This window comes from Siniperca chuatsi, linkage group LG4, assembly GCF_020085105.1.
Source record: "Siniperca chuatsi isolate FFG_IHB_CAS linkage group LG4, ASM2008510v1, whole genome shotgun sequence".
NCBI classification, from domain to species: Eukaryota; Metazoa; Chordata; class Actinopteri; order Centrarchiformes; family Sinipercidae; genus Siniperca; species Siniperca chuatsi.
In genome coordinates, this window is record NC_058045.1 from 16,453,888 (window position 1) to 16,472,053 (window position 18,166).

The following is an 18,166-nucleotide window of genomic DNA, read 5'->3' on the forward strand; positions in this document are numbered from 1 at the left end:
TTACAGTAATTATGAATGAAATATCACAGGATATATTCTGCCTCATTATGAAGCTGATCAAACAAAAAAACAGAAACTTTGGCTGCTAGTCATCACATAATTTCTCAAAAGGAAAAAAAAGAAGAAAAGAAAAATTACACAAGGGAAGAAGACACATGTGGATTGCTAAAACTGGCAAATATGTACTAAAAGACAGAAAAAATTGTTCTGTTTGAATTTTTAGGTGGATGGAGCTGAATGATTCAGTATAAAGACAATGAACTATTGTCCACTCCTTTAAAAGTGCATGCATTTTCAGCTTTAGAGAGAATATATTTTTCACTTTATCACCAATTCTATGTCATTTCACCAATTCTATGACATTTTAGATTAAATTGTTCACACATATTTTCATAACATATACTGCAGCACAGGTAATATGAGGTGACTGGCCATCAAAGCTTTTCCAACACTTGAATGGGCATGATATTTTCCTGGTTGAGTCATCAGTACAAACAATTGCAGTAAGAAAATAAGCTTAGCTCACCAAGGTTAGAAATCAGTTTCCTGTGCCACTACTAGCAAGTTGATGTTAGAGGCTGAGCTTTGTAGGATTCATCAAGTTCATCAGGCTTCATCAAGTTGAATCTCATCCCATTTGTATTTGTATCAATTGTTATGCCTTGAGGTGGTGTGGTGTTTTGTTGTTTGTTTGTGTTTTGAACTAGCTGTTAATGTAATTGTGTTATTCTGACGGGCATCTTTACCATTAACAGCTGATGAGACTCATAAGTACTGATGAGCTATAACATAACCCTAAAGTATCATGAAATTATCCAGAAGACTACTGAGTGCTGTGCTGTATACTGAGTACTGAGTATACAGCACAGATTAATGGCATCACTGAAGGACTGATTAGTGATCTATGTACTTCAGATTGAGGAAAAGAGGTGTGTGGAAAACAGTTATTTATTGTGGATTGGTAAAAAACAAACATGTGCAGTGGGACTGATTTAGATTAGTACTAGGGTCTGTTTCACCTCAAACGATAGTTGCACACTCCAGCACTTGGAAGGCTACCCAGTTACAAACAATCTGTGACTGTGTACACGTGTACAAGAGCCTGGAAGTGTTTGTGTGTGTGTGTCATTTTACCTGTACAGCAGCTGTGTGATCTGCGACAGGAGCTAGTTGGACGTACTGCACTTGAATGTCAGGAGGGAGGGGGGAGCCCTCTACTGCTGTGGCCCCGCCATCAGCTGACGCCACCGCTATGAGCTGAGCCCCACGCAGAACCTAGGACAGACAAGGAGGGAGAGGACAGAAGAATAGTCAACCATAACAGACATTTTCAATCCATTCTCAATATTATCATCAGTCAATCAATCTGCTCTCATTTCCATAAAAAAGTGCAACAGATCTGAATGAAACCCACCCCTCAACATCAGTTGAGTTTTAAAAGTAACAATCTGGCTGGGTCTGCAATGATCTACAGCACACACCACTGGAAACAAGAACCAATACACAAATAAACAAACAGCAGAAAGCCTCATTTATGTCCTATCTGATGTGTTTATGTTCCTTTATTGATTACAGCCATCAGTCTGTTTAAGCACAGTGTCACACAAACACACCAAGTAACTTTGCGGCAAGGAAAAAGTCATGCGGTGGTATCTGAGTGACGTAATTAAACATTTCAGTCCTGCTGTTCTCACTCCTTCTCATCCTGGCCTCTGTTTATACATCGAGTTGGAGAGGAACTTTATGGTCCATTCAATTCAATTATATTTTTTGCAAGTTTACAAGTTAATTTTTTTCCTGGGCTCCATGATATGCTAGTTAGGATTCATTTTTATTTGGGCTCATTTCATTTAAGCCATGTTTAGACAAAGAAAGAAAAGGAATTGGCAGAGAATGGAGGGCGAGACATCACAAGGGGATCCTGATCTCCCACAGTGTTGACAGTCAGCCAAGCGACATTAGAGCTCTGTGGCTTTCGATGCACTAATTACAGAGGAGTGCAGTGCAGCTGGAGTGTTGTTGGGTATTCCTATAGCTTGTTGAGGCTATTCCTATAGATAGACTGTAACCACAAACACACAGAGGATAGCATGTGTATGTGTGTGTGTGTGCAAGATCTTGTACAAGTGTATACACACACACACACGCTATGGAATTAGCAGAGCACTGCTGTTAATTTGGACAGCATAACTCCCATGTGACAACAGACATACAAATTAACGCACAATCATCCTGTCAACACAGACACAAAGAAAGACGGATGGAGGGAAATAGTCACTCAGCTTTGTGCTTGTGCATGTTCATTTTAATCAGACAGAGGTCAGAGACCACACTACTACCCTCCAGTGTGGCCCAAGCTTTCCAACAATTCATTTCAATTACTGTTTTCCTACATGAACTGACAGCAGGTTCATGTGTATGTTGTCTTTGTGTGCTTTCTCTGTAATGTTATGTGAAGTCTCAATCTCTAGCTCAGTCTTCTTCCAGCTACACTTGGTTGCTGGGACTGGCTGGGACATGCTCAACAGAATTTAAGGAAGAATATGCAAGCCTGCAGAAAAACCCAAACCTCACAAACCTCAGTTACAGATGATGTTAGTTGCCCCCTAACCCTTTCAATCCCAGAGTCCCACACTGCCTCCCAACCCCCAGTTCAACCTTTGCTTTGAAGTTCTGAGTTAGTGTCAGGCCCCAAAGGTTCAGTTAACCACCCCCAACCCGCCGGCTTGCCTTGTCATCTAAGAGACTTTGCCAGTTTCACCACAAAATCTGCTGCTTCATCACAATAATGTGTCAGGCCCGGCCAGCCCGATGGAAGCTATTCGTGTAAGAAGTCTGCCTGACTCACCCGATCAGGCAACGAGGACACTTCAAGCACATACATGGATCGAGGCTGAGTGAGCTAGACTCTTAATATAGCAGAAGACTGTGAGAGATGGGTCAAATGAATCACAGTGTTTGATGACCCATAAAACATTGCTGATTAATCAGAGTATTAGCCTGGAGGGTTGGAGTAAACAGTAATCAGACAGTTAAAGGAATAGTTCAACATGTTGGGAAATATGCTTATTTCTTGCTTTCTTGCAGAGAGTTAGAAGAGAAGATTGATACTACTCTTACGTTTCTGTGCTAAATATGAAGATGGAGCCAGCAGCCAGTTAGCTTAGCTTAGCATAAAGACTGATAGCAGGCGAAAACAGCTAGCTTGGCTCTTTCTAAGATAAGTTAACCGTCTCCTGGCACCAGTGAATGAGCATTTTTTCAAACTATTCCTTCAAGGCACATCTACATACTTGAAGTAGGCATTATCCCACAGAGCCTAAATCCATGCCAACAATACTCAGTCAGCTCATTGCACAACCAGCTGTTTAAGTGTTTCTTCATGGCAGAAATCTATAGAGATCCATCCTTATCCACACACTTCATCACACTTCTGTCCTCTTATTAGGAATCAAACGTGCCTTCTGCCAAGTGCTCATCTGTCAGCAGTCGTATGTATGTGTATGTATAACTGTGTGTGTGTGTGTGTGTGTGTGTGTGTGTGTGTGTGTGTGTGTGTGTCTGTGTAAACTCAAGCATGATGATGAGTCTATACTGTCCATCTAGTGTATCTAAGTCTATAATTACCGGAGTTCAAGAGTTGCTACGGTTGATACTTGAGATCGTAAACCCTTGTCTCACTCAATTAGATTCTCAACCTCCATTTGAGAGCAGTTTGCATTCTCAGCTGTGAGGAGCAGCACACAGAGGCTCACAAAACCATTTACAGAGTTGGAACGCTGTGTGAGATCTCTGCAGCGATTACACAGGAACTTCTCGGGTCCACATCCTGTCCCACGACTCGCTTTGTCAGAACAACTCGTCTTCACTATTTGGATGTAATATACTGTCATGCTTGGCTTTAAAGTATGACTCAGTTGAAAACAATCAAAAACTAAATCTATGCTCATGAGATGTACATCCACTTCACGGAAGATGCCCAGAAAGTGTACTCAGAGAATACATTTCAGTCTTGTAGTATAATATTTTTTTCACCTATTAGCATACATTATTGATTTGTTGTCTATGATTACCACAAAGTTGGAATATTATATAAAACACTTTTGTGCACCATTAGGTGATTATGGGAGTACTGATGATAATTACCTCTCCATCAGCTAATAGGACATAATCATCATTAAGCTGGTTGGCAATGATGCAGAAATAACAAAATTGTATCAAGGAAAGGTTTTATGAGGTAGAAAATGATTCTGCTTGGAGATTAGGTTCAATCAATAACAAATCAAGATTGTTAGTAAAAACTAATTCATTATTTAAGGTTAGAAATGTTTGATGGGGCTTTCTTGGAGCAGACAAGTCCCCTGACACTGGGAAAACTTTACAGTCTTGCCTTGATTGCATAACTGCATCAGTTTTCAACTAAGAGCTGGAAAATGCAGCCCAATATAGTCAATTTGACGTAGCAAGCACAATTTTTCAGAAACAGCAGCATCCTAAGTGTATTAGTTACTGTTGACCTCAAAGTTTTAGGGATTGGGACTAAATAATCAGTGCTTGCTGGCTGGCTGGCTGGCTGGCTGGCTGGCTGGCTACCCCCATGCTGGATGTCCAAAGAGCAGTATTGAAGGGCTATGATACTGCAGCACAGTACTAGAGAGAAGAGCAATGAACAATCAAGAACATCTTAAATTCTCTTTTGCAGGCTTTGCTAGCTGCCATGGCTTTGAGAAAAGAGGGGAAGAAAAAAATAAATCTTTTGCTGATGCTGTAATGCTTTCAGTAATGGATCCAGGACACTAAGGAAATACAGCAATGGAAGAGGAATGACACAAAAATGAACAACAAAAGCAGCTTAATGCAAAAAACATTCATGATTCCAAGACTGAATGACAATAAACAACTGGATAAACAAGGCTCTGTTACCGCCTTCATATGTGCTTGTCTGATGATTTTAAAATGTAATTTCTCTCCTTTCACTTAATATGAAACTAGTTAAACTTGAATAAAAAGGGCTTTAAGAACACATGGATTGTTCAGAAATACAACAATGCCTCTGAATTTCCATCTCTATCCTTGTTAACAGTCTCAGAGCAATGCATCAATCAGAAAATCTGCTTCCACAATGCACATACTTGGAGGCTTGCAGGCTGGCATCAATTCCCAGGCTCACACGAGGTTTCGGTTAAACTCAGCTGTACATCGGACGATGCTACAGTATGTGTCACCCGCTTAGTGTGCATGCACGTGTTTGTGTATGAGTATGCGTTTTTTTGTTGTTGTTTTTTTTGCTTCACCCTTGCTGTAATCAAAGTACACTGGAATCCCCCACTACACAAGATCCTCTTTTTAGAAGAAACAAAAATCCATACACATAAGACAGGTTTTTCTTTTAAGAAAAGACAGCCACACAAATCTGGTTCCTATGATTCCCAAAGGAATACCTCCTCTTCTTTCAGATCTGAAAAAAACAAAACAAAAACCCAAAACAAAACAGGGAAATGAAAAAAGAAACATTTGGACTTTGGAGTGGCTGGAACTTCCTCTCAGCTTCACAGCCGTCAACAACATCTGCAACTGCCAACCCTGGACAGATGTCCAAGCAGAAACACTATCTCCGGGTGGGTAGGTGGGGTGGAGGGAGTGGAACGGGATGGGGGGGGGGCTGGCTGCGACTTGGCTGTAAAGATGCCCATAGACACAGCATGCTCTGAGTGCGTGTTTAGTGTGGACTGGGAAAATGAACACACTGGCCTAAATATGTCTCACTGCAGTCATTAACTCTTACATATGCCTTTTATTTTACCTCTGAGTCTGAGACTATTCTGATTTCAGTTGGGCCTCAGCTCATAATATGATTCAATAGACAGTGGGCTTGTGATACAAATCAAAAAATGACAGAAGTTGAAATAGAAGCCAAAGGGTATCGTGCTTTGTTCCTCTATGATTTTTAAACTCTCTCACTTATTTGCAGTTACATGTTCAGATTTTTGACAGGTGATATTACCATACATTGCTGATATATCAATCTCCTGTCTACACATTATTCTTTGAAACACTTCCTTATTAATCTTTATGTCTTGCAAGATCCCTGACCTTGTAACCTGGCCCACTGTTTCCCATCTCCACCCACACCCTGACACCGTTTCTACACCAGAGCTCAACACCTGCATCCAATCAAACCCTCCCTTGCAGCTCGACAACTCCCACCAGCAGACTGGGAGTCAGATTCAGACGGGGCTCAGAGAGGTTTTATGACAAAACCAGCTTGACTTGAATTCTGATCCAGAACCAGCAAATCAAAAGGGGACTGTTGACAAAAATAACAGCCGTAATTAAGAGTCAGGCCCCTTAAAAATGAAAAGGAAGAAAATTCCACTGAAGGTTTTCCCTGTTCTCTAGCGCAAATCCAAACTTTGCCTGCCTAATTGACGAAGGCATTTTTACAACGTCGGTAAATTTCATGATTTAAGATGATGACTTTATCATGTTTCCAATTATCCTGTTTAATTCAATGGAGCCAGAGGAGATGATATACACAGGTTGTAAAACTCCACCAACAAAATATCACACTGCACAAAATACCCATCTTAACAAGTCATTTAATCTAGAATGGCACAATGATGAAAGCCAAGACATTTCTAAAATCAAATGTCATTTTTCCGACACAACTTAAGTGATATATCTTATTCTGTTTTTAGTTCTGGCACTCCTCTTTAAATATCCAAAACAAATGAAAATGCATTGGAAACTAGATATTAAGACTAACAGATGACCTAAAACTGACCTCTCTTTTCTTTTCTTTTTACAATATGTTTATTAGAATTTTTTCTTTTACATATGTATACGTACATATGTATACAGCAACAAACACACAAATTGGTGCCTTGTCAACCAAAGCACACACTGAGGCACAAATGAACAAAAGTCACAAAGAACAACTTCTCAGACATGAAGCCATACGTAAATCCTAAAACCATGTAAAAATTAAAAGTATTTCATTATCTTCACAAAACTAAGCTCAGATTGACCATAATGCGAGGTTTCCATCAGGGAGTACTCATTCCAATTCTTCATTATCTGATAGATAAATACATTTCACAAAAACAGTAAATGGTCCCCAGAACTTTTCAAACATATCTTGTTTTCCCTTTTCGTATATACAAAATATAAAGTTATTAGCATTTGCCTATCCCAATGTGTAACACTTGGTCTGTTAGTCTTTTTCCAAAACATTGTGATTGATCCTTTGGCATGCAGGAGACACATATTTATCATTATTTGTTCACTTTTGACATACTTTTGGGTATAGACCTAAATAATATAATAATAAAAAAACCCATGGTTCATTGGAATATCTTTTGAGATAATCATTTCTATTGCTTTTTTAACCTCCTCCCAAAAAGATTTTATCTTACTGCATTGCCAAGCACAATGAAATAGTGTTCCCTTCACCTCAGGGCATTTTGTGCATAAATCAGGGATTTTGCAGGGCAAGGACTATACAACAATAAGGACTGCCTGATTGCCTGGGGGAAGTAAAATGCCACGTCGGGCAAGTAAATCTAGCAACCCGATGAGGCAAGTGGTAAAAAAATAATTAAACGCATGTATTTTTCCGGAGCTGATGATGGAAGTAGATATCTCTGTTGAGAGCTGTACATGACGATCAGGCACTCGTGAGTAGGATAGATGGGTACTGAAACTTGGTATTAAACGGGCCCCGGGGCTAAATCATTAAAGACCGTAGTATTATCACGCTTGCTGCAGCCTCTCTTGCTGTCTGTGTCGGGCTGAGCTCCCCCACGCACGTAGTGCAGTCAGCGGTCAGCAGATCAGACAGGCCGCGGTGGCGATTACTCGAGTTAACAAAAACTACGCTTGTTACTGTAAGTATGTGCAATAAAACCTCTGCGAGTAAAAAACAATACTTCATAGCGCTGTAAAAGACTCACTGCAAGTCATCGCAAATGCTTGATTGCAGCTGTTGCTTCTAAGGGTGCTGCTAAGTTATTAGGTTTAGAGGGCAATCACTTTTTCACACAGGGCCATGTAGGTTTGGATTTTGTTTTCCCTTAATAATGACAACCTTCATTTAATAACTGCATTTTGTGTTTACTTGTGTTATCTTTGACTAATATTTAAATTTGTTTGATGATCTGAAACATTTAAGTGTGACAAACAACGTGAAATCAGGAAGGGGGCAAACACTTTTTCACACCACTGTATCTGTTTCTAGGTCTTCCCTCCACACATTCCGTTTTGTAATCAGAATTCTCAGGTGAATTGGACAGTAATAAATTGTATAACTCTGATGTAGCACCTTTGCTTAAACTATCCTTAGACGCCATTTTTTCCAAGTTAGGTTTTAAGGGTTTAGTTAGGATATTATTTTGGCTTGTTCTAATAAAGCTTCTGAGTTGAAGGTATTTGAAAAATGCAACCGCAAGGGGGCACAAGCCAGTGTCTTCTTGTGCCAGTCCCGAGGGTTGTGTCAGGAAGGGCATCTGACGTAAAACACATGCCAAATTAAAAATGCGAATCGTGAAAATGACTTCCATACCAGATCTGTCGGGCCCGGGTTAACAACGACCGCCACCGGTGCTGTTGACCTACAGGGTACCGGTGGAAATTGGACTACTGTTGGTCAAAGACGAAGAAGGAGAGGAGGAAGGTGTGTTCGTAGGCAGAGAGAGAAGAGGAAAGCTAAGAATGTAGGACTGACAGTAGGGACTTTGAATGTTGGGACTATGACAGGGAAGGCTAGAGAGTTGATTGACATGATGCAGAGAAGGAAGGTGGACATACTGTGTGTCCAGGAGACCAGGTGGAAAGGTAGCAAGGCTAGAAGCTTAGGAGCAGGGTTCAAGTTGTTCTACCATGGGTCAGATAGGAAGAGAAACGGAGTAGGAGTTATCCTGAAAGAGGAGTTTGTGAGGAATGTTCTAGAGGTGAAAAGAGTATCAGACAGGTTGATGAGTCTGAAGCTGGAAATTGAAGGGGTGATGTTCAATGTTGTGAGTGGTTATGCCCCACAGGTAGGATGTGAGTTAGAAGAGAAGGAGAAATTCTGGAGTGAGTTAGATGAAGTGATGCAGAGCATCCCCAGAGGTGAAAGAGTGGTGATTGGTGCAAATTTCAATGGGCATGTAGGTGAAGGGAACAGAGGTGATGAGAATGTGATGGGCAGGTTTGGTCTTCAGGACAGGAACGCAGAAGGACAGATGGTGGTAGAAATTGCAAAGAGGATGGAAATGGCTGTAGTGAACACTTTCTTCCAGAAGAGGCAGGAACATAGGGTGACATATAAGAGCGGAGGTAGAAGCACTCAGGTGGACTACATCTTTTGTAGACGTTGTAATCTGAAAGAGACCAGTGACTGTAAAGTAGTGGTAGGGGAGAGTGTAGCCAGACAACACAGGATGGTAGTGTGTAAAATGACTCTGGTGGTGAGGAAGATGAAGACGACAAAGCCAGAGCAGAGGATGAAGTGGTGGAAGTTGAAAAAGGAAGAATGTCGTGTAGTTTTCAGGGAGGAGCTGAGACAGACTCTGGGTGGTCAGGAAGTGCTCCCAGATGACTGGACCACTACAGCTAATGTGATCAGGGAGACAGGTAGGAGGGTACTCAGTGTGTCATCTGGAAAGAGGAAAGTGGACAAGGAGACTTGGTGGTGGAATGAGGAAGTTCAGGAGTGTATACAGAGAAAGAGGTTAGCTAAGAAGAAGTGGGACACTGAGAGGACTGAAGAGAGTAGACAGGAGTACAGGGAGATGCAGCGTAAGGTGAAGGTAGAGGTGGCAAAGGCCAAACAAAGAGCATATGAGGACTTGTATGCTAGGTTGGACACTAAAGAGGGAGAGGTGGATTTGTACAGGTTGGCCAGACAAAGAGATAGAGATGGGAAGGATGTGCAGCAGGTTAGGGTGATTAAAGATAAGAATGGAAATGTATTGACAGGTGCCGGGAGTGTGTTGGGAAGATGGAAGGAGTACTTTGAAGAGTTGATGAATGAGGAAAATGAAAGGGAACGAAGAGTAGAAGAAATGACTGGTGTGGAGCAGGAAGTAACAAAGATTAGCAAGAGTGACGTGAGGAGGACGTTGAAGAGGATGAAGAGTGGAAAGGCAGTTGGTCCTGATGACATACCTGTGGTGGTATGGAAGTGTCTAGGAGAAGTGGCAGTAGAGTTTCTGACTAGTTTGTTTAACAAGATCTTGGAGAATGAGAGGATGCCCGAGGAATGGGGGAGAAGTGTACTGGTGCCAATTTTTAAGAACAAGGGAGATGTGCAGAGCTGTGGCAACTACAGAGGAATAAAGCTGATGAGCCATACAATGAAGTTGTGGGAAAGAGTAGTGGAAGCTAGGTTAAGGGCAGAGGTGAGCATTTGTGAGCAGCAATATGGTTTCATGCCTAGAAAGAGTACAACAGATGCAGTATTTGCTTTGAGGATGCTGATGGAGAAGTACAGAGAAGGTCATAGGGAGTTGCATTGTGTCTTCGTAGATTTAGAGAAAGCGTATGACAGGGTGTCGAGAGAGGAGCTGTGGTATTGTATGAGGAAGTCTGGAGTGGCAGAGAAGTATGTTAGAGTGGTGCAGGACATGTATGAGAGCTGTAAGACCATGGTGAGGTGTGCTGTAGGTGTGACAGAGGAGTTCAAGGTGGAGGTGGGTTTGCATCAGGGATCGGCTCTGAGCCCCTTCTTGTTTGCTCTGGTGCTGGACAGGCTGACAGATGAGGTGAGACAGAAATCTCCATGGACTATGATGTTTGCGGATGACATTGTGATTTGTAGTGAGAGCAGGGAGCAGGTGGAGGAAAATCTAGAGAGATGGAGGTCTGCTCTGGAAAACAGAGGAATGAAGCTTAGCCGCAGTAAGATAGAATACATGTGCATCAATGAGAGGGAACCAGGTGGAACAGTGAGGTTACAGGGAGCAGAGGTGAAGAAGGTGCAGGACTTTAAGTACTTCGGGTCAACGGTTCAGAGCAATGGAGACTGTGGAAAACAGGTGAAGAGGCGAGTACAAGCAGGTTGGAACAGGTGGAGAAAAGTGTCAGGTGTGTTGTGTGATAAAAGAGTATCAGCAAGAATGAAAGGAAAGGTGTTCAAGACGGTGGTGAGACCAGCGATGTTGTACAGCTTAGAGACAGTGGCACTGAAGAAAAGACAAGAGGCAGAGCTGGAGGTAGCAGAGCTTAAGATGTTGAGGTTCTCTTTGGGAGTGGCGAGGACGGACAGGATCAGGAATGAGTACATCAGAGGGACAGCTCATGTTAGATGTTTTGGAGATAAAGTCAGAGAGGCCAGATTGAGGTGGTTTGGACATGTTCAGAGGAGAGACTGTGAATATATTGGTAGAAGGATGCTGAGGTTGGAGCTGCCAGGCAGGAGGTCAAGAGGAAGACCAAAGAGGAGATTTATGGATGTAGTGAGAGAGGACATGAAGTTAATTGGTGTGAGTGAAGAGGATGCAGAGGACAGGGTTAGATGGAGGCACATGATTCGCTGTGGCGACCCCTGAAAGGGAACAGCCGAAAGGAAAAGAAAGAAGAAAGTTGAAGGTATTTGAAAAAATACTTTCTATGTCATACTTGCACCTCATTTCTTCAAAGGACATCATGTTGTCTGTGTTAGGTAAATACAAATCCTGAACTTTTTATAATCCCTTTGAATGCCCATGTTATAGATATAGCATCTGCTGTTCTTCCTGGTGTGTAACACTGGTTTCCCCATATGGGACTGTACTGTGATAATAAGCGAGGTTCTTTAGCAAACCGTTTTACTTAAACCACTCCTTGATCATTTTCTTAACAATTGTATTAGTAGTTTGTTTCATCAGATTTGGCAATGTATCTGAATATAAATACAAGAGTAGAGGCAAACTTAAGCATTCCGAGTCCATTTCTTTCCACTGTGGAATATCCCTTGTTGCAAAATAAAACTTAATAGACCTAAGTTGTGCTGCCCAATAGTACCAGATTATATTTGGACATTTCAAACCTCCTTTACTATATGGAAAGTGCAATAGGGACAGTCATATTCTAGCACCATTATTTTCCATATGAATCCAATAAATAACTTTCTAAGTTTCTGAAAAAAGTCATCAGTGGCAGTGGGATATTTAAGCAATATTACACATGCCCCACGGTCCTAACCGCATCATTGTTGTGCCAATAATGATGGTAAAGCTCACCCTCTAGTGTAATATTGCGATTATACAACAGTTACCAAACTAAATAAAAGATATAATGTAAGTGTATACATATTGTAGGGCAATTAAAAAAAAAAGGTTTTTTGCTAGTGTTATCTGCATTTCCCTGGAAATACTGACTAATAACTGGACAATCAGTCACGTTAGTAGACTCTTATGTAACGAAACCTAGTTTACTAGGTAAACGATCAAGCAACAGAGACGATTTCTAGTCCCTGTTGAGTCAGCCAGCCAACTTGAGCTAACGTTAATGCTTTTTAGAGATTGTGGGATTTCACAAACTGAATAAATACCACACACATTTTCACTGCGGTCACAAAACTGTTTGCTCTCCGGCTTGCTGCACACAAGGGAGGCACGCACCTGTATTAACAGGGCGAGGCGTCCTCTTTTGATTGGTTTTGATATATTTCTGTTTGTTAATATTTCTGCCATAGGACTTAAATATAGTAACTGAACCCATTTTAGGAATATATTCCCACATCCAAATTGTTCCAAGGACACTCCACCCTATCAAAAGCCTTTTCTGCGTCTAAGGATAGGAGGGCCTTATCTGAGGTGTCCTCCAAACTTACTTTGAATGTTATTGAGAATCCTCCTGACATTATGAAATCCATGTCATCCTAAGATGAACCCATTTTGATCCCTGTGCATTACACTGGATAGTGATTCTTGCAGTCGTCTTACAAAAATTTTGCACAGGGTGTTGAGGTCAGAATTTTATAGAGGGATTGGTCTCATGTTTTCACATTTGTTGCTGGGCCTTTTGGCAATAATATGATTAATGCTCCTGTCATCTATTTAGGTAGACTATCATTATGGAATGCTTCCAGAAACATTTCCAATAGCGGTTTCAGTAATTTTGTTTAAAGTTTTTTTATACAGGTCTATTGGGAGCCCATCTGATCCTGCTAGATTTCATGCCATCAATAGCTATGCCTATTTCCCCCTCTTTAAGTTCCACCTCCAGCTTCTCTATGAACTCGTCAGAGATAGTTGGAATATTCAGTTTATCCATTAATGTATTTTAGGCCTGCAGATCAGATTTAACTTGGGATTCATATAGATTCTTATAATATTTTCTAAATTCCATGTTTATTTCAATAGGATCTACTATTGTATCGGCATTGTTGTTTATAATTGAAGTGACTAGTGGCTCTAGTGTTTAATCTGCCAAGCTAAAGGTTTACTGTGTTTTTCCCCTTGATCATAAAATGATTGGTTAAGCCTGATTATATTGGAGGCTGCCCTAGCTGCAGACAATTTATTGTATTCTGCTCTTAAGAGCAATAGTTTTTAGCAAAAGCTTTTTCTACTGCAAGAGTTCTTTTCCTAAATACCTGTTCTTGACGAGGTTGTATCCTGGATTCTAACTGCTGTCTTTTCTGGTGCAATTCTCTAGATTTGGATGTGGTATAACTAATTATGTGTCCCCTTAAAAAGGCCTTGAAAGCATGCCACTTAATACCAGCCGTTTTATGTGTTGTTTTATTTTGTTTCTTTCTGCATTGGTGTATTTTACAAAACACCTTTAGTAGCAGTGTTAGTTATGTAAGCTGTTTTGCTATCATTCCTATGAAAAACAAGTTTTATTGTTCCTCAACAGCTCTGTTAGTTAAATTATGCTTATTCTGATTATGACTCTAATATGTGTCATATACCCTGATTAAGTTGTTTACATGACAGAAGTATTACCTTAACCTAGTTATAATTAACCTAGAGTCCGTGTAAACACACTAACTATTGCTGTCAGGATCCTGTTGAAGCTTAAACTGATGGATTATGAGCACTGTAGGCCTGGGACTAGTGAGGCAGCAGGCCTGTACTGATGGTGAGTCACACTGAAATGCATCTAAAACATCTGGTCCCTCTTACTCAAACAGCCAGCGACCCTGGGCTCTGCCCACAAAGACAAAAGAAAACACCACTGAGGGTACCCTCCTCTGCACTGCTCCGAAATACTGAGCTACAAACACACACACACATTCAGAACTAAGGATCCCCCTACCTGTGGCCCTCTATCTTCAGGCTCTGATGCCACAAAGACACAAAGCAGACCACTACTCCTTTGAAACAGGATCCACCACTAGACCTCTAAATCCTTGACTACTTACATACATCCCATTAAAACATTGGTCATAAAACATCTTGTTTGTATCTTTTCATCTCTTTTCTACCCCCCGTCGCGTTACGAATCACAGGAATCTCAACAACCCCTTACCCACTAGAAACAACATTCTTGAGCAGAGAGAGAAAAAGGACAACTGAGTAACTCAGGCCACGGGCCAGCAGTTTGATTCCAGCACAAATCACGCCCTGATTCTGCAATGTTAACCCTACAGATTGTTCAAGCATCTGCTTTGTGCGTAGAAATGACAAACCAAGAGATACTGTCCTAGAACGCCAGATCTTTACCGAAGCTAAATGACAACATGCATCGAAGTGGCTGATGACTCTGGCACAAACTCACATACGCACACAACTGTAAGAACATCAACATTTGCGGTACAAGATGAGTTCAGAGGAGTTGTGGTCAAAACACATTAATTCATCTGTTTCCTCTTTATCTCTTCTTTATTACCTCACTTCATTCTCTCCTTGTTTGGCCCTCTTTTTCCTCATGCTCTCCTTAATCAACTCCTCAACACATCCTTCTCCCTCTCTGCACTATCACTCGAACACAATATGTACTGCCTGTATTTTTCTTGGGTCTGGACTGGTTCTGTGTTTACAGGTCCTGGCAGCACGGACCAAGGGACCAGGGCCGAGAAGGACTCTGTGTTCTGTGACCTATTTCCCACACTGACCATGAACAATGCCGCTTGGGAGGATCCAACAGATGCACCGCAATATGTGCTGACAGGAAGGGATGGCAGAGGTTCAACTAGGGGGATGAAGTGTGGTGGGGGACTGTGTACAGACTCTTGACAATCACGTCTAAAGCCCCCGATGGGCGGCATTCAGGTCCATCATCGGTAAATGACGCAGGCGGATGACAGGATCAGTAAATTTAGTAAAGCTTTATAGTGGTCTCCTGAGATGTGCTGGATTTTTCAGACTGACACGGCATACAGCTATCTGACAGGGAGAGTCCTCAAAAAACTGAGCTCACTCAACAGTGAATTGCTGCTCTTCTGTAGGTTTTATTATTACATTATTTTTCTTTTCTCTGCTTTCACATATTTATAAAGGAACATATAGACCCATATTTACAGAGTGACAGCAAAGATTGGTAAGGGGGAAAAAGGGGGCATCCAAGGCCATTGTGGGCACATAGTATTTGCCTAGGCCATTTGAGCTAGCAGAGGGCACCACCCCCTTCAATTTTTTTTATGTGGCACTTGGTTCCATGCATTTGTTTAAGAGTGTGTTTTTGTCCGATTCACAGCCCAACTGGTCTCAGTTTTCAATCATGAGCAGGACCAAACATCTCTTCCAGACAGTCTCCCCTTTTGGCTTTCCTCTCCTCATCTTTTTTCTTTCTCCCCTCCTCCTCATCAGTTGCTCCTTTCATCTTCCAATCCTCCATTTGGTCTGCATCAGTGCAGGGTAAGATCAGAGAACAGAGAGAGAAGGGCACTAGATAAGAGGCTATGACAGACAGGGAGTGCAGTAAAAAACTAGTTATTTTATAGTTTCATGAGTATGCCTTCTCTTCCTTCTGCATGAGAGGGTTTTTATAGGCCGGCAGAGAACTTTGGATCCAGTTTAGTTCAGACTTTCAGCTGGCACAGTTGCACTGAGTTCAGGGCTAAGTTGGCATAGACTGACATGGAACCGGATAGACAAACATCTCCAGCCAAACTACACAGATTTGATGTGTGCATGAGCAGTCAGACAAACAGACAAATTAATAGTGAGATGTGTGTAGCACACTGCGCTGCTCATTGCAGTACATTTCCAGTGACAATATAGAGCAAGATGGGTGGACAGAGGGCAGACAGAGGGGTCGGTCTGCAGCCCTGTCAACATTTTAACACAGCCCGTCTCCTCAACTACAAAGACACCTCAATTTTTTTTTGTCAGTAAAGCTGAAACAGGGGTCAAACCCCTTATTCCTTTAACAAGGCCCCAAATCCTCTCACTTGTCTCTTGTAGAAAAAAATCTTGTTAGTTTCAGAGCATTATGCATTGTGCAACAGTAAGCATAATCTATTGACAATGTAATGATAGCTTCGATGAGAGAACTCACAATATGTAATATTTATTAAAAAATGAACAAACAAACAAAAGAGATTGATATGGCATGTACACAAGTAATTAAATGATCAATTACGTGTACCCATCCCTAGTGGAGAGGGAAAGAAATCAGCAGAGGGAATTACTAAACTGTTTGCATAATGAAGCTTCCAAGGCCAGATTTAAACTCATCTTCTCAATTCAACTTGACAACTCAATTTGAAATTTTGTCCAGTAAATGAGTGATGCTTCTTGCATTTAGACTGTAGCCAGACAGTGGATTTGATAATGATTCTCAATGGGATTACTGCACACACAACATGTGCATAAATTAAGAGACCCTGATGGAGCCACAGAGTGCAAAAACATCTGTCCGAAGCTGTTAAAAGTCACAGCCTGAGAGTGTGACAACTTTTCTTTATTTATGTAATAATGCGGCCAAGATTTGACCTGAGAGTGTAAACATCTGACCGTTAATGTGACCTGGAGTGACTGGATGTGGCAGGTGGTCTTTAAAAGACAGGTGTAACCACAGCTACATGGTACAGGGAAGATGAAAAGAAGAGTGAGTGAGATGGGGAAGAGAGAAAAATCGCTCCAGAGAGAGAAAGAGAGAGAGAGCTCTTGTGTGATGAATTGCGTATGCTAGGTTACACTAACACAGCCTCAGCACTATTCTGCTAGATTACAAAAACATTGACATCATACATAGCCCATTTGATCTAGGCCTCTCTGTAAACACACAAATTAGACATTTAAGAAAGCACACATCAGGATTAAGTCTGATCTGTATTGTCTTTGTCTGAGGTTCTTAACAAATTCTGGTCCAAGACACACTACACCAGTCGTGATTAAGACATGTCATTTGTATGCAGCCATATCTGGTCAAAGTGATTTATCTCCTTGAAAAAGTGCTATCACAAATACTTGCTGTCCTGTTTCCCTCGGGTGTCTTTATGTTCTTTCTGGGATTCATCAGATTTAAGAGCTGACCTAAGAGTCGCCTGCCCTCCGCTCCATGAGCATATGAGAATATACAAGTGAGAAGACGCTGCCACTGTAGTGTACAACTGCATGTGTGTGAAAAGCTTGACCTGCAACATGAGGTTTAAAGAATAAGTCACTGTGTGTTTGTTTTGGCACTACACTCATATCATTTTACAGACCCAATCAAAGAATGAGCTAAAAAGAAAGGGAAAATAAAAGAGCTTTTTATTGGAGTAGGCTCCCAGACACTGCCAAGGGAACAGAGGCCTTTATGCAGCTTTTTGTTCTCGAGTCCTTGGACACTTTGGTGTCTATCTGCAAGGGACTAACGTCTATACATATCCCACACTGCAGTTTTAAATAGTGCTTTTGTTAATGCATGTTGTGTATGGCGTAATATATACCCTACAGAACAGCTAAACATGTTAAAGCTGATGGAAATCTGCAAAATTGGTTCATGTTCTCTGTGAATTGATATGAATAACTGCTGGAAATGTGTGTTGTGGTGCAAAATCTAAACCAAACTCTGGCCAAAACTTGTTCCAAGATCCTAGAGAGAGACAGAAAGGAATGCTGCTGTTAGGCTCAGCGAGCAGGTCATTCGAGGACACGAGCATGCATGTGTGTTTATGAGTGCGTGAGAGAGAAGGAGCACGAGGATGTGTGGTGACTACCTCAATCAACTGAAAACACACACAGACCCAAACAGCCAGTAAAACAATACAAACAACAACAACAAAAAACACCCTCATATAGAGCAGATGCATTCACACTCATATATG

At 41.4% G+C, this 18,166-nt stretch overlaps 1 protein-coding gene across 3 annotated transcripts in view; it reads right to left on the reverse strand.

Moving 5' to 3' along the window:
* Positions 1 to 18,166, reverse strand: part of LOC122874523 (BTG3 associated nuclear protein) — a 41,455-nt gene that overhangs the window by 4,344 nt on the left and 18,945 nt on the right. The window contains exon 12 of one of the 3 annotated variants that reach the window (XM_044192509.1): positions 1,135 to 1,275. In XM_044192509.1, coding sequence (XP_044048444.1) covers positions 1,135 to 1,275 — 141 coding nt within the window. Of the gene's footprint in view, positions 1 to 1,134; positions 1,276 to 17,592; positions 17,935 to 18,166 lie in introns of those variants that run through there. The other 2 variants (XR_006377626.1, XR_006377625.1) reach the window with 2 other exon arrangements.